The 25,512-nt window shown below is 43.4% G+C and overlaps 2 protein-coding genes across 7 annotated transcripts in view; both read right to left on the reverse strand.

Annotated features, from left to right (window-relative positions):
• The window catches only part of LOC109898270 (LIM homeobox transcription factor 1-alpha-like), a 28,515-nt gene extending 25,723 nt beyond the window's left edge, over positions 1 to 2,792 (reverse strand). Inside the window, exon 1 of the mRNA XM_020493177.2 lies at positions 2,583 to 2,792. Within this exon, the coding sequence (XP_020348766.1) occupies positions 2,583 to 2,626 (44 nt within the window). The 5' untranslated portion in view covers positions 2,627 to 2,792. The remainder of the gene's footprint in view (positions 1 to 2,582) is intronic.
• Positions 2,793 to 5,977: 3,185 nt separating this feature from the next.
• LOC109897252 (GEM-interacting protein-like) overlaps positions 5,978 to 25,512 on the reverse strand; it is a 47,419-nt gene continuing 27,884 nt past the window's right edge. For 3 of the 6 annotated variants that reach the window (XM_031833836.1, XM_031833837.1, XM_031833838.1), the window contains 15 exons: positions 24,699 to 24,763; positions 23,258 to 23,365; positions 22,240 to 22,320; positions 21,958 to 22,122; positions 21,647 to 21,784; positions 21,024 to 21,214; positions 20,670 to 20,800; positions 20,371 to 20,466; positions 19,688 to 19,848; positions 18,210 to 18,386; positions 17,918 to 18,055; positions 16,332 to 16,534; positions 13,353 to 13,686; positions 11,149 to 11,251; positions 5,978 to 10,753 (listed from right to left, as the gene is read on the reverse strand). In XM_031833836.1, coding sequence (XP_031689696.1) covers positions 10,062 to 10,753; positions 11,149 to 11,251; positions 13,353 to 13,686; positions 16,332 to 16,534; positions 17,918 to 18,055; positions 18,210 to 18,386; positions 19,688 to 19,848; positions 20,371 to 20,466; positions 20,670 to 20,800; positions 21,024 to 21,214; positions 21,647 to 21,784; positions 21,958 to 22,122; positions 22,240 to 22,320; positions 23,258 to 23,365; positions 24,699 to 24,763 — 2,783 coding nt within the window. In that variant the 3' untranslated portion in view covers positions 5,978 to 10,061. Of the gene's footprint in view, positions 10,754 to 11,148; positions 11,252 to 11,272; positions 11,747 to 13,352; positions 13,687 to 16,331; positions 16,535 to 17,917; positions 18,056 to 18,209; positions 18,387 to 19,687; positions 19,849 to 20,370; positions 20,467 to 20,669; positions 20,801 to 21,023; positions 21,215 to 21,646; positions 21,785 to 21,957; positions 22,123 to 22,239; positions 22,321 to 23,257; positions 23,366 to 24,698; positions 24,764 to 25,512 lie in introns of those variants that run through there. The other 3 variants (XR_004211255.1, XM_031833840.1, XM_031833839.1) reach the window with 3 other exon arrangements.

The following is a 25,512-nucleotide window of genomic DNA, read 5'->3' on the forward strand; positions in this document are numbered from 1 at the left end:
TCGAAAGGAACTAATTGTTCTGAATGACCGATTTAATTTAAATACATTATTTGGTTTTTAAATTGATCTAGGCTTTAAATGATACATTCTCAATTATTGGGTTAAAATATAACAATTCTTAATCGAATATGAAGTTTACATGTTTATGAACTGAACTGATAAAGACTTTCAAGATACCTTTGCTCTCATTGGAGGAATTAGGGTGTCACTGCTTCGAATAAAAATTAAAGTAATTAAAAAAAATAAAACCTGAAAAATCATCAAGAAATGTGAATCATTATTGATTTAGGCTATATGAATGCATAGGCTACAATTTCATTTACACCGTCATTACAAATCGAAATAATTATTAGACCTTGTATAAAATAGCCTACTAAATCAAATAATTTAGGCCTATTAATGTGCATAGACTACAGGACTGTATCCACTAACTTCAAAAATATGTATTTCAATTTATTATTATTCCAAATGATCACAACAGTGATTACAAGATAGGATATAACATACTATTATAAAACCACATAAACCAATAAAATCACTTGAAAAACAAATATGGAATATTCTTGTTTTCGATTAACTGCTATAATGGACACTGTATGTCATAGAATTTGAGCCTTGTTGTTGCCTTGCTTGCCAAAGCGCGCGTCTCTATTCGCCTATTTCGAAGAGCACATAACTAATTGCAATTTCATGTCTATTATTCATAGCTGTGTAATGCAGACAAATACTGTTGACCAGAACGGTATATCCTTAAACTACTATCATATAAGCTTTATGTTATACCGATAATATACAGGACAAAACTGAAGGAGCACCTGGTTTAGTCTCACCCCCACCCCCTCTAAATAAAACGCATAGGCCTATATACATCTTTAGGCCCTGTGTGGTGATAGGGATATCAAAGCTTTACACATTGGTTAACTTTATAGGTGAAGAACAATATGTTCTGTGAACACCAAAGTCTGGGGAATGTGCTCGGAAGTTGTAGGTTAAGGTTAGGGTCACAGGTACGGGTTATGGTTAAGGTTAGGGTAAGGGTCGGGTTTAAGATTAGGGTTTAGGGTAGGGATGTCCCATGGATCGCAGATAGTACTAAGAATGAAAGATCACCTATATGCACCGCATTTGCTGGTACTGCCGTCAACTTTCTTGGAGCTATGTTATTACTGCACCATCATCACACGTTCACAATAAGGCTAATCTACATTTGATTTCATATTTTCCCTTATATTTCCCCCATTATATTCACATAACTAGGCTACCACTGCCTTTTTCAATTTGCGTCACCCTGTAGCCTATATTATCCACAACATGTTGATATAAACGTGTAGGCTACTGTTTATAAACGTGTAGGCTACTACTGGATAAATAGTATATTTCTTTATGGGCTAATACCACCCCACATTTCTACAACTCATTGGAAAGACATGTATACATTGACTTTTCAGATCAAATCAGATCTAACTTTATTTGTCACATGCGCCGAATTACAAGTGTAGACCTACCGTGAAATGCTTACTTACAAGCACCAACAGTGCAGGTTAGTTGAGTTAATTTTTACATGTAGGTAGGGGTGAAGTGACTATGCATAGATAATAAACAGCGAGTAGCAGCAGTGTACAAAACAAATGGAGGGGGGGGGGGGGCGGTCAATGTAATAGTCCGGTGGCCATTTGATTAATTGTTCAGCAGTCTCATATGGCTTGGGGTGTTAGAAGCTGTTAGAGCCTTTTGGTCCTAGACTTGGCGCTCCTGTATCGCTTGCCGTGCGGTAGCAGAGAAAACAGTCTATGACTATTGGCTTACAACCGAGGTTGTGGCTAATATCAAATGATATACTCTGTATCAAACTCGATGAAGAGCGAGACTCCATCATCATCAATATCATACAGGTAGAAATGAGATAGGCCAGTACTTTTCATACCCATCAACGGGGGCCCCCACACGTTCCACAACGTCTGGAGGTCAGGTGAATCAGGCGTGCTAGCTCAGAGCTCTCATCCGGAACCCCGAGACACCAGCCCGTTCCAAAACTTTGCATAGTTTACATTTGGAACCGGCTGGGGTCTCGGGGTTCCTGATGAGAGCTCTGAAAACCCCGGAATAATTTCAAAATATCGATAAGGACTAAAGGTTTACTATGGACCTCAAGCCTATAATAAGACAGAACATTTATCTCGACAACCATATTATTCAACAAAATATTAAAGTCAAATATTACAAACTATTTGGGTATTTAAAAGTATGCTATGTTAAAGTTGATAGGCCTACAAATATGAAATGAAGTAGGCTCGTCAAATAGAAGATTAGGTTACAGGCAATATGTAACACATAACCTACACTTGGATAAAAGTCAAACCTTTGTAGGGATTCCCATCAGCCTCTGAAATAATAACATCGAGAAACCGATGTAGGATCACTCCTATTTCCAAGGAAGAATAAGACACGTAAAGGGGGTGGCCTGGTTAAATGTGCTGAAAAATGCCAAACACTTTATATTTGCAACATATCTGCGACTTGAGGTTGGCAATGCACCGACAACCTGTCGACGCGTTCTGGATGTTGGCGGCAGACGCACATACCTTGAGGTGAAACACACTCCTTCCGAAACCTCTATCGGTAGCATTAAAATATCATAAGACTATTCGGTCCGTGAATGTGCACGCGTCGTATAGTCCTATTTCAAACTCCAGAAGGCGAATAGCAGCAAAATAGCATGTTATGTTAAGGCAAACTATTCTATTGTGCTCTCTTTTCTCCCCGTCGCTCTAAAGCGGACTCTGCGCCCGGAGTTCGGTGGGCATAAAACGACTGAGAGGAGGAGGAGCAGGAGAAACGGCGACGGTTCTTAAGGTGAGGGGGGTGTATTGACGTAGTGATAACGTGCTGTAATGGTAAAATGGATAATATGGAATCACCATCGGGTGATCAATGCTGTTCTTTTTTGGATAATTGGATTGTTTTAACAAAACCATCATGCATTAGCAATGACAATAAAATTACTTTCAATAAAATTCACTGTAGAAAAAAATTATCCATTGACCATCAATGCGTAGTTTATACATACTCTTTTGAAATAGTGCTGCTGCATTATAGGAACTATTACAGCGAATTACTTTTATGAGATTTTGTTATTTCAAAACGTATCCTAGGCTTGGCTATACCCATATTCTCAACTGTTGAGATGACATCGAAATATTTTGATAGTTAGGCCTATAAAAGTTCAATCGAAAGTGGCGCACGTTTTGGTTTTTGCCCCTAGCACTACAGAGCTAATTCAAATAATCAACTAATCTTCAAGCTTTGATAATTTGAATCAGCTGTGTAGTGTTAAGGAAAAAAACTAAACGTGCACCCCTTGGGGTCCCGAGGACCGAGTTTGGGACTAGGCCCTATACGTGGTATGACCAACCTACATGTGTAAAGAGAAAGGGTTTGATGAGACAAAACATACACCTAACTAAACAATTAGAAACAAATGTTTTCCTACTTGCTAGAAACAATAAGTGGTTGATTTAACGTTTGGCCCCTTTTGTAAAATAAATAAATAAATAAAATGAAAAAAATATATATAACTTTTCATGCAGTGAATTCTACTGCCACCGTGTGGCATCCTACTCTTCTTACATGATGATAAAGTGAATCACAACAGGAATTCTATGGAATGCTTTTGTACGAAGTCCATACAGGAATTAATCTGACTGGAATTCATATCAAATGGATCCAAATGTGGAAATAGTTGTAGTTAGAAGTTAATATGGAATATATTATAAAAGGGAAGCTCAATGTAAAAGTGCATCTTTATATTTGTTTATTAATAGAAATCTTACAGCATTCCAATGAGCTGCCTATAAAACACAGAAAAATCCCACATGTATCAACCGTTTGTTTACAGTAGAAGCCTGGCATTCACGTTTTTAAGGGAATAACAAACAGTGCACGAAACACGTGTCAGAGCTGGAGGGGGATCAACTTTTTTCAGAATTCATAAAGAGGATGAGGGTATAGACAGAGATTTATTGACCAGCCCTATGACCGTAAGAGGACAGACTATCTAAGCCTATGTATTTGTGTGTGCTATGCTGCATAGAGCATACTTCTCCCCACAACTCTCAAACTCTATCGAAATATTTTCCTTAGCAGTCCCGAGTTAAAAATATTTCAGAGCAGTCCAGATTAACTTGAAAAAAAAATCACATATTTGTCTGGTCCAAATTTAACTGGAGAGAGAGAGTGATTCCTCATTATAAGGATGAATCTGTGTCCCAAATGCAACCCTATTCTGAATCCTTACATAGGGCGCTGGTCAACAGTAATGTACTATTGGGGATAGAGCGCCATTTGGGGCGGAGGCACATGGACTTCTCTTTAAAGGGGTTATTACAGTGATTCTCCTGCTATATTTAGGTTCTGGAGTCACTTCTTCACCAGAGCTGGCTGTTGGTTGCCAGCCCAATCTTGGCTTGTTAGAGATACAGTGTGTATTCATTAGTGCACACCATAGCAAATCGTTTCACAATGAAAACAAGTTTCGGTATCACTTTATAATAACTCCATGTAATAAAGCATTTATAATGGATCAGTAAATAGTTTATTTATCACTTATTCATCATTACTCATTCATAAAATGTTTAATATAAACTCAGCAGAAAAAGAAACGCCCCTTTTTCAGGACCCTGTCTTTCAAAGATAATTCATACAAATCCAAATAACTTCACAGATCTTCATTGTAAAGGGTTTAAACAACTGTTTCCCATGCTTGTTCAATGAACCATAAACAATTAATGAACATGTACCTGTGGAACGGTTGTTAAGACACTAACAGTTTACAGACGGTAGGCAATTAAGGTCACAGTTATGAAAACATAGGACACTAAAGAGGCCTTTCTACGGACTCTGAAAAGCACCAAAAGAAAAAAGACAGCACTACAGGGAGACGATCAGCACTACGATCAGCACTACTGATCGTCCTCGCAGTGGCAGACCACGTGTAACAACACCTGCACAGTACATTCGGTACATCCGAACATCACACCTGCGGGACAGGTACAGGATGACAACAACAACTGCCCGAGTCACACCAGGGAAGCACAATCTCTCCATCAGTGCTCAGACTGTCCGCAATAGGCGGAGAGAGGCTGGACTGAGGGCTTGTAGGCCTGTTGTAAGGCAGGTCCTCACCAGACATCACCGGCAACAACGTCGCCTATGGGCACAAACCCACCGTCGCTGGACCAGACAGGACTGGCAATAAGTGCTCTTCACTGACGAGTCGCGGTTTTGTCTCACCAGGGGTGATGGCCGCATTCACGTTTATCGTTGAAGGAATGAGCGTTACACCGAAGCCTGTACTCTGGAGTGGGATCGAGTTGGAGGTGGAGGGTCCGTCATGGTCTGGGGCGGTGTGTCACAGCATCATCGGACTGAGCTTGTTGTCATTGCAGGCAATCTCAACGAGACATCGTCCTCCCTCATGTAGTACCCTTCCTGCAGGCTCATACTGACATGACCCTCCAGCATGACAATGCCACCAGCCATACTGCTCCTTCTGTGAGTGATTTCCTGCAAGACAGGAATGTCATTGTTCTGCCATGGCCAGCGAAGAGCCCGGATCTCAATCCCATTGAGCACGTCTGGGACCTGTTTGATCGGAGGGTGAGAGCTAAGGCCATTCCCCCCAGAAATGTCAGGGAACTTGCAGGTTCCTTGGTAGAAGAGTGGGGTAACATCTCAAAGCAAGAACGGTCAAATCTGGTGCAGTCCATGAGGAGTTTCACTGCAGTACTTAATGCAGCTGGTGGCCACACCATTTACTGACTGTTGCTTTTGATTTTGACCCCCCCTTTGTTCAGGGTCAGATTATTCCATTTCTGTTAGTCACATGTCTGTGGAACTTGTTCAGTTTATGTTGAATCTGGTTACGTTCATACAAATATTTACACATGTTAAGTTTGCTGAAAATAAACGCAGTTGACAGTGAGAGGCAATTTTTTTTTATAGGTCTGTATAAACCATTTTCTAATCATTAGTTAAGTATTTTTGCAAGGCCTGATCTAAAGTGTGGGCTATTTATACTTTATAAATGCTTTGAGTGACCAGTGTAATTTCTCACAAAAAGATGGACATGTCATTCATCGGTAGACATTCTAGAAGTACCTCCTAGGACTGAAGGTTTCAAAAAGTCCCCTAGAACATACCAACGGTTAAACAATAAGCACACAATACAGACGATGTTTAAATATCTTGAACATTTTATTCCAAAACAGTCACACTGTAGTAATAGTGTGATGTGTGACTTCAGACTCACTCTATGCTGAGTAAAAAATTTAAAAAATTGTCTGAAAATGCTAAAGTTAGCATTTCTTGGCAGTGATATTTCTACCAAAACCAAAGTGTGGATTGCAGTCACGCCTTAGAGCAGTCTATAGACTGCGTGCGAGGTAGGGAAACAAATATCTGAATTCATAACTTCGCTGAATTATCCCATTATGTTTAAAGAGTTACTACCGTTAAAGGCCCAGTAAAAGTGCCGCCAAACGAAGCCGTGTGAAAATAGTCTGTGGTTAAAGGACTGAAGCACTGGAAGCATTTTAAAGTTATAGATGTAACATTTATATCTGCAAATCATACATGGAACATATCTACCTCAATCACATAGGCCTATCGGTAGTAATGGAGGAATAGAGAGAACAACCAAGGTTGACAACATTAGCAAAACATTCACATTATAATAGAGGGCTGCATTCCCGTGGGAGACAGGGTGGCGTGAGCTGCTTCACATAAGCCTAAAAGAACATTGCGGGACTGCAGTTGGGTTCGGGATCAGTTCTTGCAGTAGCGGGTGGAAGTCGGAGAGAAAGCCAGCAGTGGAAAGCTGCGGGTGAGGGCGGGAGCGGGTGCAGGCAGGAGCGGGATGAATAAATCAGTCTGGTGCAGACCTCTACATTTACAACTCTTCCTCATGTTCTTGCAATAGTTGTTTTACAACAGTTTTCGTGAATAAAATGTTTGATATATTTCCTTAAAGGCCCAGCGCAGTCAAACACTAGATTTTCCTGTGTTTCATATATATTTCCACAATATGAGGTTGAAATAATACTGTGAAATTGTGAGAATTATGATAATTCCCTTCTACTTTATTTTTTTTTGCCTGTTTTGGTGGGACACATTTTTGGCCTGCCTGGCGGTAAATGAGTTAATAGACCATGAAGAAAGAGTTCCAAACCTCTCTGTCAATAACAGCTACTGTAGTTTTTTAGGTTTCCCCTCCAACCCAGACCACTCCTAGACATTCCTAGCAAAAATCTTTCTTGAGAAATTTCCCTTTGCTAAGAAGCAATTTTTTGTTTCTTTTTGACCATTTTAAGGTTACCCAGAAATGATTTGATATTGAGATAAAAACATCTGCATTGCACCTTTAAACATCCTGTGTTGTGTCCTTGTTCTTTTACCATTGATACTGTATATTCTAGGCTATTTTCAGACCTTAAGGAGCATCAGGTACAGCTGGACTGTCTACCAATGGCATGTCCATCTTCTTGTGAAATTCTAAAGTACCTATAAAGTGTAAATAGCACACACTTTTAGACGAGGCCATGCAAAAAGACCTAACTAATGATTATTAAAATGGTTTAAATGACCTATATTAAACGTCTTATGAATGGAGTAATGATGAATAAATGATGAATAATCTATTTACTAATCCATTACAAATTCTTTATTACGTGGAGTTATTAGGAAGTGCTACCAGAGTTTCTATTGGATATATTCAGGTAGGTCCCACCCCACTTGGTTCAGTTTGGTTTCTGTTGAAGACAGTGTGCATGACTGGAATTTTCACGGAAGTCCTTCTGTTGATTATCATTACACTACATGTTTTGATGCAAATTATACATATAGTATAGGCCTTAATTATGTAAAGTCAAGATTTGGCCCTGTATATAGACAGTGCGTATGGACAGTGTGCGAGTAGGCCCTTTGATGAGCTTTTCATTCATGTGCATCACTGTGATGAGTTACAGTACCAGTCAAAAGTGTGGACACACCTACTCATTCAAGGGTTTTTCTTAATTTTTTACTACTTTCTACATTGTAGAATAATAGTGAAGTCATCAAAACTATGAAATAACACATATGGAATCATGTAGTAACCCAAAAAGTGTTAAACAAATCTAAATAGATTTTATATCTGAGAATCTTCAAAGTAGCCACACTTTGCCTTGATGACAGCTTTGCACACTCTTGGTATTCTCTCAACCAGGAATGCTTTTCCAACAGTCGAAGGAGTTCCCATATATGCTGAGCACTCGTTGTCTGCTTTTCCTTCATTCTATGGTCCAACTCAACCAAACTCCCTAAAGAAATGATAGTACCAGTAAGCGCAAACCAGATGGGACAAACCAGATGGGATGGCGTATCGCTGCAAAATGCTGTGGTAGCCATGCTGCTTTTATGTGTGTGTTTTTTTTAAGTGTGCCTTGAATTCCGCAAACCGGGAGACCCATGGGGCGGCACACAATTGGGCCAGCATCGTCCGGCTTAGGGGAGGGTTTGGCCGGCAGGGATGTCCTTGTCCCATCGTGCAGTAGTGACTCCTGTGGCGGGCACACTGACATGGTCGCCAGGTGCACAGTGTTTCCTCCGACATATTGGTGCTTTGCACACGCTGCGGCTAGCTTCTGGGTTAAGTGGGCATTGTTGAGTTGTGTTTCGGAGGATGCACGGCTCTCTATCGTCGTCTCTCCCGAGTCCGTACGGGAGTTGCAGCGATGAAACAAGACTGTGACTACCAATTGGATACCACAAAATTAGGGAGAAAATGGGGTGCCTTGATTTTTAAATAAATCACTGACAGTGTCACCAGCAAAGCACCATCACACCTCCTCCATGCTTCATGGTGGGAACCACACATGCAGAGAACATCTGTTCACCTACTCTGCTTCTTACAAAGACACGGTGGTTGGAACAAAAAAATCTAAAATTTGGACTCATCAGACCAAAGGCCTGATTTCCACCTGTCTAATGTCCATTACTCGTGTTTCTTGGCCCAAGCGAGTCTCTTCTTATTATTGGTGTCCTTTAGTAGTGGTTTCTTTGCAGCAATTCGACCATGAAGGCCTGATTCACGCAGTCTCTTCTGAACAGTTTCTTGTTGGGATGTGTCTGTTACTTGAACTCTGTGAAACATTTATTTGGGCTGCAAACAGAGGTGCAGTTAACTCTAATGAACTTATCCTCTGCAACAGAGGTAACTCTGGGTCTTCCTTTCCTGTGTCGGTCCACATGGTTTATGTGACTGCACTTGAAGGAACATAAAAAATTATTTAAATTTTCCGGGTTGACTGACCTTCCTGTCTTAAAGTAATGATGGACTGTTGTTTATTTTTGCTTATTTGAGGTGTTTTTGCCATAATATGGACTTTGTCTTTTACCAAATAGGCCTATCTTCTGTATACCACCACTACCTTGTCACAACACGATTGGCTCAAACGCAATAAGAAGGAAAGAAATTCCACAAATGAACTTTTAACAAGGCACACCTGTTAATTGAAATGCATTCCAGGTCACTACCTCATGAAGCTGGTTGAGAGAATGCCAAGCGTGTGCAAAGCTGTCATCAAGGCAAAGGGTGGCTACTTTGAAAAATATAAAATATATTTTGTTCAACACTTTTTTTGGTTAATACATGATTCCATATGTGTTATTTCATAGTTTTGATGTATTCACTATTATTCTACAATGTAGAAAATAGTAAAAAATAAAGAAAAACCCTTGAATGAGTAGGTGTGTCCAAACTTTTGACTGGTACTGTTCTGTATTTATGAGTATTCTGGAGTAATCATGTATGTTCTCTATTTATGAGTATTCTGGAGTAATCATGAGCGGATGTAAATTTTCACTGTATTTGTAAAAAAACATTTGAAGTTACACAGTACAATTCATCCCTTCTAGGGGTTTAACCATAGAAATAGAATCATGCCAGTCACGAAACGTTGATTTGAATGAGGAATGTCCATTCTCGAATGTGGTTCCAATTCTATGGTTTAAAGTTTCATCCTTCCTCAGACAAAGTGTTGCTGCAGTCCTGAGGGGCTGCGTCTGAGCTTCAGTCCTGACAGGATCCTCTGGGCCGGGCCACTCAGACCCTCCTCTCCGCCCTGTCTCCGCCTCTCACCCAACCACCCCTGACTGTTATTGGACTGGTTCACGTTCAGCTGAGACAATGTGGCTAACCGACTCCTAAGCCACGCCTCCTGAGTACCGGTGCTCGGTGTCGCTACTGCTGTTGCAGCTATTGAGGGTTCTACTACCACTGTCCCCGCCCGCAGTCTGCCCTGTGGAACCTCATATGGGCGTGTCTTCTCTCTTTCTGTCTGGTTCTCTGGTGCGTGGCCTCCAGCCTGGCTGAGCAGGTGGTAGGCGGTGGTCTCGGGGTGGAGCTCCAATCGAAGGCTTCTCCTTCTCTGGCTACCAGGGTCAGGGGAGGGGCTACGACTGCTGTCTTCGCTCTTCGACTGGTTTCTCCTCCTCTCCTCCTCTTCATCCTCCTCTTCTTCATCCTCCTCTTCCCCGAGCAGCCCAGCCCTGGTAGTGCCCGCAGAGCGGCGGAGACCCGGGGTGGGCTGGCGCTGGTATTTGACAGGCTGCCTACTGAAGTGGCTCTGTGGCTGGGTCCCCACAGAGGGAGAGTCTGGACCCCACACCAGATCACCCAGAGCAGCAGCCTCTGCTGACGCCCCCCTCACAGCCACGACTGGGGAAGCAAAGGGGAGGAGAGAGGGGAGGAGAGGCGACAATAAGGCAAACCAGAGAAACACAGATTAACCACTGTATTTTACTTTTAGCTTGGCAAAGTAAATACTCTGTCTCTTTCTATCAGAACATGTGTGAGTATAGCCTTGCTTTTGAGAGGCTGTTGAATTTTGGCAAAAGAAAGCAGAAAATGCCTACAGTCAAGCCAGCAGAGGGCGCTATAACATGACAAAAACAGTGAGCAGCGAGCAGACAAAATATCTGATGGTAGCAGAGAAAGGTTATGTAAAGAAATGACAGATCAGGTAAGAACAGCAAAGTCCTCTAGCCCACTTGTTTACCAACAATGCCCATTAATCCAATCATTCCTCTGATACTAAAGTACATCCTACCTACCTGCTCTCTCATTGGCTTCAGGGCTGAGCTGGTCCACTGCCTCATTGGACGACGACTTGTCAGATATATAACCCTCATTCAAGTCTCTCTTGATTGTGCGAGTCTGTTGAAATGACACAAACTCTAAGTTTTGAGGAATAGATACCAGATATTTAGGGTAGGAAGTGTTGGGAATGGAATGCTGTAGCGAGATACATGCTATAGCTCTAGGTCTAGAAAGTGAACCCCAGTGGATTAAAGAGATATTGGCAGGTAAATTGTGGATGTTGAGTAGCCTATTCATTAAACAGGGATTTTTATTCTTATTGAATAAAATCAAGTTGCCTGGTCACTGGTTCTCCTAGTTCTATTTTCAGGCAAAACATTTGATAAATTCCTTGTGTCCCTAAACAACTCCAAATTAACATGTAGAGGCAGGGCACTAACCTTCTCTTCCACCCCCACACCTCCCAGTATTTACCAGTGGTCAGTGTTGTGTATTTAGTAGCCAAGAACACCAATGCTAGGGCTGTGTCTCAATAGCTTTAACTTGCTTCCTCTTCTCATGTCCTTTCCTACCCATGAAACCTACAGTTTCCACAGTATCCAGTCCTTTGGCCTATCAGTGGTAATGAAGGAGAGGAGAAAGGAAACAAAGTAAGTGTACAATAGAGGAGGAAGAACAGGAAGCATTTGACAATCATTTGACTATATTTCACAGAGGAAGCCATTGACCAGTATTGAAATCCAGCCAGGATAGATCTGGTCAGGAAAGGAAGGGTCAGATCAAAGTCCAGTCAGAGGTAGCATACATACACACACACACACACACACACACACACACACACACACACACACACACACCAATGTTGCACTGTGTTAAGCTTCACAAAAAAAGCATGTAATCCCTTCCGGATTGGCAACAGCAGAGTCACAGCATGGCGAGCCAGGAGCATTAAAGGGGCAATCTGGGATTGGTACATCTGTTTTGGGACTTTGAATAAATTATATAGCCATTGGCTCTTGAAGAATATTCCTTATAAATGCCTTATTAGTTACATTTCTTCAGCCCCATCCTGTAACGGCTCTCTTCTATCTCCTCCTCTGACGAAGAGGTAGAACAAGGATCGGACCAAAATGCAGCGTGATGATGATTCATGATATATTTTAATGAAGGAAAACCTATACATACAGAAACTACAAAACTAACGAAATGAAATAATGAAAACCGAAACAGCCCTATCTGGTGCAAACACAAAGACAGGAACAATCACCCACAAACACACAGTGAAACCCAGGCTACCTAAATATGGTTCCCAATCAGAGACAACGAGAATCACCTGACTCTGATTGAGAACCTCAGGCAGCCATAGACTATGCTAGACACCCCTACTCAGCCACAATCCCAATACCACTAAAACCCCAATACAAAAACACAACACAAAATAAACCCATGTCACACCCTGGCCTGACCAAATAAATATATAAACACAAAATACTAAGACCAGGGCGTGACACATCCCTCAGCTGTGACTGGAGTGACCGCTTTCTTGTTGTTTGAATCCCAGATTCCCTCTTTGAGACAACGACAGGTAACAGAAGCAAAAGGAAGGAAAGCAGCTCAAGGCAGCAGGCTGAGGCTGAACTCCATGAACCCTGGCTGTGAGACAGACTTGGGTTCAAATACTATTTGAAATCTGTCAAATACTTTGAGCACTCCTTCCTGGAGTGTCAGATGGGCTGGGTGGGCAGATGGGCTGTGACTATTATATTGGTACTATTGCGGCAGGCAAGCTCAATGAAGCCTGGCGAAAGTATTTGAAATCATTTCTAATAGTATCTGAACCCAGGTCTGACTGTAGGGCATCAGGAGCTGTCCCAATGTTACTTAGACTTAGAGGACCAATCACTGGCTGACAAACCTACAGCTGCCAGACGTGTGATCAAGAGGCCTCAGATTCAAAATTAAGTGTTTGATTGAGGTTAACATTGCCCTCCTATTCAAAACCTTGAAAAACATTGGAGAAAATCTGTATTTAAATTAACTTCAGTATAGGGGGTCTATGAAAAGTATTTTAAAAGTATATATTTGTCTATCAGCCCAGGGTTAATCCATCTGTTAACCAGACCTGGGTTCAAATGTTATGTTTGAATTAAAAATACTTAAGCTGCACCTGATTGAGCTTGTCTGACACAATGGTATCCACCCTCAGTGTGTCCCTTACCTCTAGAGAGCGGGGGCGTTCTCTGGACAAGGCTCCTCCAGCGGGGGGGTCCTGAGAGCCAGGGTCAGCCCCTGTAACAGTCTTCTGGGCCCCGCCTGAACACGTCGCCCGGGGAGGGGTGTCAGGGAGGGGGGTGGTGGGGGCGGGAGGTGGAGCGTCGAAGATGTGTTGGTGGTGTGTGATGAGGAACTCCACCAGTAGGGACTGGTAGGTGGTCTCCAGTAGGGCCACCATGGACACGTCTACAGACACCAGCGGGCGCAGCAAGGTCGGACCAAACACGATGCCCAGGTTACTGGGAGACATCTTGTTCTCCTCGTAGTTCTCTGATACTCTGTGGAGAGAGAGAGAGAGAGAGAGAATGTGAAATGAGTGAAGAAAAGAGAGGATAGAGTATGGTCCAAAAAATACCATCTGGAGGAGGGCTCAGCACCCCTCTTATGACCATGTGACCGACCGTTCTGCTGCACGCAACAATAATCTGTTTTCCCAGTGAGCTGAAGCAGAGGAATAACTTTGGGGAGCTAACACAAGTCTATGAGCATGGCTCACGGAGCCATCTCCACAACAACCAGGTTTGCTAATTGTGTAGGTGACGCATCATGTGCTGCAGTGTGCAGTAGTATCTGTGTAGGTGATGCATCATATGCTGCAGTGTGCAGTAGTATCTGTGTAGGTGACGCATTATGTGCTGCAGTGTGCAGTAGTATCTGTGTAGGTGATGCATCATGTGCTGCAGTGTGCAGTAGTATCTGTGTAGGTGACGCATCATGTGCTGCAGTGTGCAGTAGTATCTGTGTAGGTGACACATCATGTTCTGCAGTAGTATCTGTGTAGGTGACATCTGCTGCAGTGTGTAGGTGACGCATCATGTGCTGCAGTGTGCAGTAGTATCTGTGTAGGTGACACATCATGTGCTGCAGTGTGCAGTAGTATCTGTGTAGGTGACACATCATGTGCTGCAGTGTGCAGTAGTATCTGCGTAGGTGACACATCATGTGCTGCAGTGTGCAGTAGTATCTGTGTAGGTGGTGCATCATGTGCTGCAGTGTGCAGTAGTATCTGTGTAGGTGACACATCATGTGCTGCACTGTGTAGTAGTATCTGTGTAGGTGACACATCATGTGCTGCAGTGTGCAGTAGTATCTGTGAAGGTGACACATCATATGCTGCAGTGTGTAGTAGCGTAGTACCTGTGGAGGTGACGCATCATATGCTGCACTGTGTAGTAGCGTAGTACCTGTGGAGGTGACGCATCATATGCTGCAGTGTGTAGTAGCGTAGTACCTGTGGAGGTGACGCATCATATGCTGCAGTGTGTAGTAGCGTAGTACCTGTGAAGGTGACACATCATATGCTGCACTGTGTAGTAGCGTAGTACCTGTGAAGGTGACACATCATGTGCTGCAGTGTGCAGTAGTATCTGTGTAGGTGACGCATCATGTGCTGCAGTGTGCAGTAGTATTTGTGTAGGTGACGCATCATGTGCTGCAGTGTGCAGTAGTATCTGTGTAGGTGACGCATCATGTGCTGCAGTGTGCAGTAGTATCTGTGTAGGTGACGCATCATGTGCTGCAGTGTGCAGTAGTATCTGTGTAGGTGACACATCATGTGCTGCAGTGTGCAGTAGTATCTGTGTAGGTGACGCATCATGTGCTGCAGTGTGCAGTAGTATCTGTGTAGGTGACACATCATGTTCTGCAGTAGTATCTGTGTAGGTGACATCTGCTGCAGTGTGTAGGTGACGCATCATGTGCTGCAGTGCATAGTAGTATCTGTGTAGGTGACGCATCATGTGCTGCAGTGTGCAGTAGTATCTGTGTAGGTGACACATCATGTGCTGCAGTGTGCAGTAGTATCTGTGAAGGTGACGCATCATATGCTGCAGTGTGTAGTAGCGTAGTACCTGTGAAGGTGACGCATCATATGCTGCACTGTGTAGTAGCGTAGTACATGTGAAGGTGACGCATCATATGCTGCACTGTGTAATAGCGTAGTACCTGTGAAGGTAACGCATCATATGCTGCAGTGTGTAGTAGCGTAGTACCTGTGAAGGTGACGCATCATATGCTGCACTGTGTAGTAGCGTAGTACCTGTGAAGGTGACGCATCATATGCTGCACTGTGTAGTAGCGTAGTACCTGTGAAGGTGACGCATCATATGCTGCACTGTGTAATAGCGTAGTACCTGTGAAGGTAACGCATCATATGCTGCAGTGTGTAGTAGCGTAGTACCTGTGAAGGTGACGCATCATATGCTGCACTGTGTAGTAGCGTAGTACCTGTGAAGGTGACACATCATATGCTGCACTGTGTAATAGCGTAGTACCTGTGGAGGTGACGCATCATATGCTGCACTGTGTAGTAGCGTAGTACCTGTGAAGGTGACGCATCATATGCTGCACTGTGTAGTAGCGTAGTACCTGTGGAGGTGACGCATCATATGCTGCAGTGTGTAGTAGCGTAGTACCTGTGAAGGTGACGCATCATATGCTGCACTGTGTAGTAGCGTAGTACCTGTGAAGGTGACGCATCATGTTCTGCACTGTGTAGTACCTGTGGAGGTGACGCATCATATGCTGCAGTGTGTAGTAGCGTAGTACCTGTGAAGGTGACGCATCATATGCTGCACTGTGTAATAGCGTAGTACCTGTGAAGGTAACGCATCATATGCTGCAGTGTGTAGTAGCGTAGTACCTGTGAAGGTGACGCATCATATGCTGCACTGTGTAGTAGCGTAGTACCTGTGAAGGTGACACATCATTTGCTGCACTGTGTAATAGCGTAGTACCTGTGGAGGTGACGCATCATATGCTGCACTGTGTAGTAGCGTAGTACCTGTGAAGGTGACACATCATATGCTGCACTGTGTAATAGCGTAGTACCTGTGAAGGTGACGCATCATATGCTGCAGTGTGTAGTAGCGTAGTACCTGTGGAGGTGACGCATCATATGCTGCAGTGTGTAGTAGCGTAGTACCTGTGGAGGTGACACATCATATGCTGCAGTGTGTAGTAGCGGTATGGGGGCAGTCTCCCCAGCAGGTCTCTCAGGCTATATGTGAGGTCCTCCACTATCTCAGGAGTCTCTGCTGTCGCCTCCCTCTCACTGAGACGCTGGATCTCCTTGCCCACCCAGATGAAGTCATTGTACAGGTCAAAGGTCAAAAGCGGCTCTGGAAGCTGAGGATGAAGATGGTTTTATTTCTAATAAATAATGACAATAGATTGTTATTCACACATAATAATAATAAATGCTTTGATGCATCGACTGACAATTGTACCAGATGATGTTCACTAAAAGGGAAATCCTGAGATAAGATATGTCCATATTACTTATAGGCTGGCATAATCATGAAGGGGAGCTTTGTGTGAGAGTTTAAATAACAGTGTATGTCCATTCGACACTTAATTGTCTTTATTAACTGTGTCGTTGGCTCTACAGTATATTGTCTGTATTAACTGTATCATTGGCTCTACAGTATACTGTCTGTATTAACTATATGATTGGCTCTACAGTATACTGTATGTATTAACTATATTGTCTGTATTAACTGTATCATTGGCTCTACAGTATATTGTCTGTATTAACTGTATCATTGGCTCTACAGTATACTGTCTGTATTAACTATAATGTCTGTATTAACTGTATCATTGGCTCTACAGTATACTGTCTGTATTAACTGTATCATTGGCTCTACAGTATACTGTCTGTATTAACTATATCATTGGCTCTACAGTATACTGTCTGTATTAACTATATTGTCTGTATTAACTGTATCATTGGCTCTACAGTATATTGTCTGTTAACTGTATCATTGGCTCTACAGTATTCTGTCTGTATTAACTATATTGTCTGTATTAACTGTATCATTGGCTCTACAGTATACTGCCTGTATTAACTGTATCATTGGCTCTACAGTATACTGTCTGTATTAACTATACCATTGGCTCTACAGTATACTGCCTGTATTAACTGTATCATTGGCTCTACAGTATACTGTCTGTATTAACTATACCATTGGCTCTACAGTATACTGTCTGTATTAACTGTATCATTGACTCTACAGTATACTGTCTGTATTAACTGTATAATTGGCTCTACAGTATACTGTCTGTATTAACTATATCATTGGCTCTACTGTATACTGTCTGTATTAACTATTTTGTTGGCTCTACAGTATATTGTCTGTATTAACTATATCATTGGCTCTACAGTATACTGTCTGTATTAACTAAATTGTTAGCTCAACAGTATATTGTCTGTATTAACTGTATCGTTGGCTCTACAGTATATTGTCTGTATTAACTGTATCGTTGGCTCTACAGTATATTGTCTGTATTAACTGTATCGTTGGCTCTACAGTATATTGTCTGTATTAACTGTATCGTTGGCTCTACAGTACATTGTCTGTATTAACTGTATCTTTGGCTCTACACTATATTGTCTTTATTAACTATATTGTTGGCTCTACAGTATATTGTCTGTATTAACTGTATCGTTGGCTCTACAGTATATTGTCTGTAATATCAGTGTTCTTTGTTGTCTGGGAAACAGTGAAGTACCTCCTTGAAGAAGTGTTTGAGGACTGAGGTGACGTCATGAGGTGAAAGGTCAGAGAGGTCGACCTGGTCCTTCTGGGTCTCGAAGACCTGACACAGCTTCTGGATGCGAGGCTTCGACCCACTGATACGATACACCCCCTGGGTGGGAGGGATGGATGGATGGGGGGAGGGAGGGAAAGAGAAAATAAGAAGGATTGAGATAAGGGCACTGTACTGTCGCTTCTGCAAAACAGTTTTACTGTTTGCTTCAGTACTTATTCTAAGCCATATTACATCCAGGTTAATACAGTACCTGTAGAGTGAGGGCCCTGCTCTCTATCTCGGCCGTGCAGCGCTGGACCACGAAGGGCACCTCATCAGGCCGGTGCCGGGGCAACAGGGAGAAACCCACCCCAAACAGAACACCCTTCCTGTTCTCACACTCATGCTGTAACACCTCCAGACACTTCCTGTGAACCGCCATGCCACACTACAGAGACGGCAGGTGGGACAGAGGACATGGATTAGCAAACCACAGGGTGGAGCTCAAATCACACCCTATACAGTGGGGCAAAAAAGTATTTAGTCAGCCACCAATTGTGCAAGTTCTACCCACTTAAAAAGATGAGAGAGGCCTGTAATTTTCATCATAGGTACACTTCAACTATGACAGACAAAATGAGAAGAAAAAAAATCCAGAAAATCACATTGTAGGATTTTTAATGAATTCATTTGCAAATTATGGTGGAAAATAAGTATTTGGTCAATAACAAAAGTTTATCTCAATACTTTGTTATATACCCTTTGTTGGCAATGACAGAGGTCAACCGTTTTCTGTAAGTCTTCACAAGGTTTTCACACACTGTTGCTGGTATTTTGGCCCATTCCTCCATGCAGATCTCCTCTAGAGCAGTGATGTTTTGGGGCTGTTGCTGGGCAACACAGACTTTCAACTCCCTCCAAAGACTTTCTATGGGGTTGAGATCTGGAGACTGGCTAGGCCACTCCAGGACCTTGAAATGCTTCTTATGAAGCCACTCCTTCGTTGCCCGGGCAGTGTGTTTGGGATCATTGTCATGCCGAAAGACCCAGCCACGTTTCATCTTCAATGCCCTTGCTGATGGAAGAAGGTTTTCACTCAAATTCAAATTGAGTTTTTACCAAAAAGTTATATTTTGGTTTTATCTGACCAGAGGACATTCTCAAATTCTTCAAATAGTATTTGAACCCAAGTCTGTCTTCTCTTCTTCTGGATCATCCAAATGCTCTCTAGCAAACTTCAGACGGGCCTGGACATGTACTGGCTTAAGCAGGGGGACACGTCTGGCACTGCAGGATTTGAGTCCCTGGCGGCGTAGTGTGTTACTGATGGTAGGCTTTGTTACTTTGGTCCCAGCTCTCTGCAAGTCATTCACTAGGTCCCCCCGTGTGGTTCTGGGATTTTTGCTCACCGTTCTTGTGATAATTTTGACCCCACGGGGTGAGATCTTGCGTGGAGTGTACCTATGATGAAAATTACAGGCCTCTCTCATCTTTTTAAGTGGGAGAACTTGCACAATTGGTGGCTGACTAAATACGTATTTGCCCAACTGTATACCTGGTTCAACCTGAACCATATAGTGCTGGCGCCACTATGGAGGAAAGCGTACAGCTCAGTTCAGCTTGGCATCGGTTAGGCTCTATGGTGTGACTGTGAATCAGGCAATAATGTTATACACTTGTCAGTAAAGAGGCTGCCACTTAAATGTCTGTCAGTTGTTCCTCTCTCCTTCTATTCCTCCTCTTTCTCACCTCCTCACACTCGATGCCGTTGACCACGATGTAATTGTCACACTGTTTGCACTTCACCATCTTGCTCTTCATCTTCCTGAGTCGGTGTGTCAGTGCGGCTCGGGACGTAGTCCGTACCTTCCCCGCCGTACCGTTCCCTTCTGGAGTGGAGTCCACACAATCTACGAGGAACCACAGGACAGGACTCAGTCATGGTGGGAAACACTACCCACCAAATTTACCCCTAGTTCCAAACAAACCCTACTCCCTAGCAACTCCTGTAGACCTGAGAGGATTGGACAAGTGGAAGAATATGGAAACATTTCCACCTAGCCAATCAGAAGCAATTGCCACAATGATTATCTAATCCTCTCAGATCTACAGGAGTGGCTAGGGTGTAGGGGTTAGGGCAGTGTTTCCCAAACTCGGTCCTGGGGACCCCAAGGTGTGCACATTTTTTTGATGTCCTAGCACTACACAGCTGATTAAAATAATCAAAGCTTGATGATGAGTTGGTTGGTTATCTGAATCAGCTGTGTAGTTCTAGGGCAAAAAAACAAAATATGCACCCTTGGGGGTGCCGAGGACCGAGTTTGGGAAACACTGGGTTAGGAGTAGATTCAGAATTCAGCAGGAGAATTTACTTATAGAGAGCCATTAGTTGGTGTCTGTTGTGGGAGTTAGGTGATGACGCTGACATTCACCTCCTTCCAGGACGGTGCCTATGTCCCTCTCATCCAGGTCGTCTGATGACATTGTCCCTGTGGAGGGGGCTTTAGGAAGCCTCCTGTTGCCATGGGCTACAGGGTTCAGGGTTCAATGTGGGTAAGACACACAGAGAAGGAGGAGAGACCAGTCAAACAGGACAAGGTGAGTTTCCCGTAAGCTTCATAGCGAATACATTATTTCTCTCCACTACCAAATATGACATCGATGTTTGATGATTGGTCAATCTTCTGAGCATGATTAAATGAAATCTGCCAAATGAAGCACACAGGCTTACCTGGGCTGGACAGAGACTCCAGACTGCCTCCGATGCTCTCACTGTCACTGTAGCCCTTACGTTTAACCAGACTTTCTTCAGGCAGGGAGGAGTCCTGTAGAGAGCTAGGGTTGCTGGTCTTACGACGGCCACTTGGAGGAGCAACACACAGATTCGGACACACACACATGCACGCACACACACACGCAGGCAAGCACAAACACACGCAGGCAAGCAGACACACAATTAACATTTACAAATAAAATCTTGACAGCAACTCTAAATATAAGACAATAGGCACTAATGGGACAAACAGTATAATCCATTAGAGTCGTAGCCTATAAAGAACAGGACAAATCATCCATCCGTCCGTACCTTTTGTTCTGAGGGACAAACTCCTGGAAGGTGAAGGTTTGTAGGGGCTGTTCTTGGCTTCTCTTCCTAAAGATGTAGAGCAGGTAGGGCTCCCCGGGTTCACAAGGCCTGCAGGTCAACTCCAGGTTGTGGTAACCCAGGGGAACCGGCTCTGTCTGCTGACGCTGGAAGTAGAACATGTTCACTGTGGCCTAGGGGTGGTAGAGGTACATGATAAGAGGGATTATTTGAAAATTATTCATACCATTGAGCTCAAGATACCTCTGTAGCTCAGTTGGTAGAGCATGGCAACGCCAGCATATTCGGTTAAATCCCAATTACCACCTGTATGTAAAATGTATGCACGCATGACTAAGTTGCTTTGGATAAAATTATCTGCTATATGGGATATATTAATATATTATTTAGAAAAGGAGACCTGGGCCATATTTTAAGATATTTTTGTTGTTGTTGTATGGGCGATTGACCGTCTTAAAAGACTAATTGAAACAGCTACTGGCTGCTTGCCTTGAGTCTATTTACTCTTATGCCCACTCTTATGCTATCACTATCCCTATTATGCACTCCACTTGTTGCATCCAGCACAGGGAATATCTCGATCTCCAATAGGCTTGGACACCCACCTCCTTGAGCACAGTGTCCCCCTGGCAGATGAGTTTGCGGGTGTGAACGATGATTTTCTCCTTCAAGCTCTCCAGCTTGTCCTGGTGGTCCTGGGCCTCACACACACACTGTCTGTACTGCATCTCTGCCTCTATCACCTGGTTGTAGGGGATGAATGAGAGAGGGAGAGAGAGAAAGAGGGAGATAGGCACAGTGAGTCACATGATGACAAACAATAACAATTATAATTTTCCCATAAAAAAATGTAAACCTAAAAAGTGGGATATGTTTCCGTGAACCCCATGTGGCGGTTGTACCCGCTGTACCACACCTTTGACTGTGCGTCGTCACGTGACTTCCTCCTCTTGTCCAGGGTCTTGTGTCCCGCTGTGAGCTCGTCCCCGGCCTTGGCCGTCACAGCCTTGGTCTTCTCCAGGTCCTCACTGCGCTGCAGGTACTGCTGACGAGCCTTTTTCAGAGCCGCCACCACCTCATTCTGACCGATGAGAGAAGTTGTTAGTTAACGCAATGTTCTGATCAATGGGATAAACTGTTAAAACACACAGGCACGTGAGTGCACATACACAGTAGCATCTAAAAAAACAGCACTTACCATCCTCCTCTGTTCTCTGGACCACTGCTCCTTGAACTCCCTGCGCCACTTATCAATCTCATTCTTCTTGGATGCCAGGGCCTTCAGAATTAAGATGTAGGATTAACCACATCATACTAAATCACTTAACATATTATTCCACATTTTCTTGCATACAGGAATGTTTGACACATTGAATAGGCTTGCTAATTGTGCCTGCCTGCCTGCCTGCCTACCTGCCTGCCTGCCAGAGTGCCTGCCTGCCTGCCTGTCTGTCTGTCAGTCAGAGTGCCTGCCTACCTGCCTGCCTGCCAGAGTGCCTGCCTGCCTGCCTGTCTGTCAGAGTGCCTGCCTGTCTGTCTGTCAGAGTGCCTACCTGCCTGTCTGTCTGTCTATCTGTCAGAATGCCTGCCTGTCTGTCTGTCTGTCTGTCTGTCAGAGTGCCTGCCTGCCTGTCTGTGTCTGTCAGAGTGCCTGCATGTCTGTCTGTCAGAGTGCCTACCTGCCTGTCTGTCTGTCTGTCTGTCTGTCAGAATGCCTGCCTGTCTGTCAGAATGCCTGCCTGCCTGTCTGTCTGTCTGTCTGTCTGTCTGTCAGACTGCCTGCCTGCCTGTCTGTCAGAGTGCCTGCCTGCCTGCCTGTCTGTCAGAGTGCCTGCTTGTCTGTCTGTCAGAGTGCCTGCCTGTCTGTCTGTCAGAGTGCCTGCCTGCCTGTCTGTCAGAGTGCCTGCCTGCCTGTCTGTGTCTGTCAGAGTGCCTGCCTGCCTGCCTGTCTGTCTGTCAGAGTGCCTGCCTGCCTGTCTGTCTGTCAGAGTGCCTGCCTGCCTGTCTGTCAGAGTGCCTGCCTGCCTGTCTGTGTCTGTCAGAGTGCCTGCCTGCCGTACCTGCCTGCCGTACCTGCCTGCCGTACCTGCCTGCCGTACCTGCCTGCCGTACCTGCCTGCTGTACCTGCCTGCCGTACCTGCCTGCTGTACCTGCCTGCCGTACCTGCCTGCCGTACCTGCCTGCCGTACCTGCCGTGCCTGCCTGACTGCCGTACCTGGTAGCAGCGTTGCTGCAGCAGTTCTGATGTCTGTTTAGTAGATTGGCTGGTCTTCACATCATGCTCCAGGGCCATGGTGTAGATGTACTGCAGAGGCATCATGTCCTGTAACAACAGCACAGTAAGAACCAGGTCATAGATATAATTTCAATACGTTATTTATAGATATATTTCAGATATATTAGAGATATTAGATATCAGGAACATTTACTGTCTTCTTGGTAAGCAACTCCAGCGTAAATTTGGCCTTGTGTTTTAGGTTATTGTCCTGCTGAAAGGTAAATTCATCTTCTAGTGTCTGGTAGAAAGCAGACTGAACCAGGTTTTCCTCTAGGATTTTGCCTGTGCTTAGCTCCATTCTGTTTATTTTTTATCCAGAATAACTCCCCAGTCCTTAACGATTATAAGTATACCCATAATATGATGCAGCTTCCATTTTGCTCGAAAATATGGAGGGTGGTACTCAGTAATGTGTTGTATTGGATTTGCCCCAAACATAACACTTTGTATTCAGTACATAAAGTGAATTGCTTTGCCACATTTTTTTGCAGTATTACTTTAGTGCCTAGTTGCATATAGGATGCATGTCTTGTAATATTTTGTATTCTGTACAAGCTTCCTTTTTTAAACTCTGTCAATTAGGTTAGAATTGTTGAGTAACTACAATGTTGTTGATCCATCCTCAGTTTTGTCCTATAACAGCCATTACACTCTGTAACTGTTTTAGTGGTGAAATCCCTGAGTGGTTTCCTTCCTCTCCGGCAACTGTATCTTTGTAGTGACTGGGTGTATTGCTACATCATCCAAAGTGTAATTAATGACTTCACCGTGCTCAAAGGGATATATATCTACCAATATATGCCTTTCTTTGCGAGGCATTGGAAAACCTCCCTGGTCTTTCTGGTTGAATCTTGGTTGAAATTCACTGCTCAAATGAGGGACCTTACAGATAATTGTGTGGGGTACAGAGATGAGGTAGTCATTCAAAAATCATGTTAAACACTATTATTGCACACAGAGTGAATCCATGCAACTTATTATGTGACTTGTTAAGCACATTTTTATTCCTGAACGTTTTTAGGCTTGACTCAAATATTTCAGCTTTTAATTTTAAATGAATTATTTCTAAAAACATAATTCCACTTTGACATTATGGGATATTGTGTGTAGGCCAGAGACATTTAATCAATTTTAAATTCATGCTGTAACACAACAAAATGTGCAAAAAGTCAAGGCACTGCAAAACATTTTATATTGGTAATTTAGCAGATGCTTTTATGCACAGCGACTTTCAGTGTATTCCACTAAGGTAGCTAATAATAAGCCTGAAGAGTAATCTGATAGGGATTTAATACGTTTCTATGCAATATTGTACACATCATCACATGTACAACCTATACAGCCCCATACACACGAGAGACAACAAAAGCATCCATACCTGCTGAGTCACACAGGACTTAGCCGTTTCTGCTGCCTTTACGATGTTCTTGGCAAACTCTTGCTCTGTAAACAGACCAGAATAAGTCAGTGTGATGGATTATGTGATTGATTTTAGTAAAAAATTATTTATTAGCATTACAATATTGTCAGGCAGTCTTATCAAAAGCTTTTATCCAGACAAATATCAGTATGACTTTGGGAGCTGTTGCATGTTCAATTGAGGTCTTTCAATGGTGATATAACAACCAAAATGTAACATATTAGATCCCATATCAGGCAATCAGACCTCATAGAGAGGAGAGGTCAATTCAGATTGTTAGCTTAACATCACCAAATATCAAAATCAATGCTCTGCTTTGGCTGCCTAAGTGCTGCCCTACTTCAAGTACACTAATCTGCTGATCCATATTGATGCTGTGGTGTCAGCGTTGCAACCATTCAACCAGTGGAGGCTGGTGGAAGGAGCTATAGGAGGATTAGCTCGTTGTAATGGCTGGAATGGAATAAATGGAACGGAACATGTGGTTTCTATAGGTTTGGCGTGTGATACCTGCCCATTTATCCCATTCCAGCCCAATGAGCCCTTCCTTCCACCAGCCTCCACTGCATTCAAGTGTCCACAGTGGCTCAGACCTTTCCCTCTATGGTGACCACTACCCCTACATTGTTACTCTGACCTCTACCCATTTCCTATACACAGCTATCCAAACACAGGTCTGCTTGGCAGCACCTTGGTGAGCTGATCCCTTTGCCCTCCTACAGTACAGAACAGTGCATTAACGGTATACTACAGTATTGTATTTTACAGTACG

The sequence above is a fragment of the Oncorhynchus kisutch genome, linkage group LG10 (assembly GCF_002021735.2).
Source record: "Oncorhynchus kisutch isolate 150728-3 linkage group LG10, Okis_V2, whole genome shotgun sequence".
Lineage (NCBI taxonomy): Eukaryota > Metazoa > Chordata > Actinopteri > Salmoniformes > Salmonidae > Oncorhynchus > Oncorhynchus kisutch.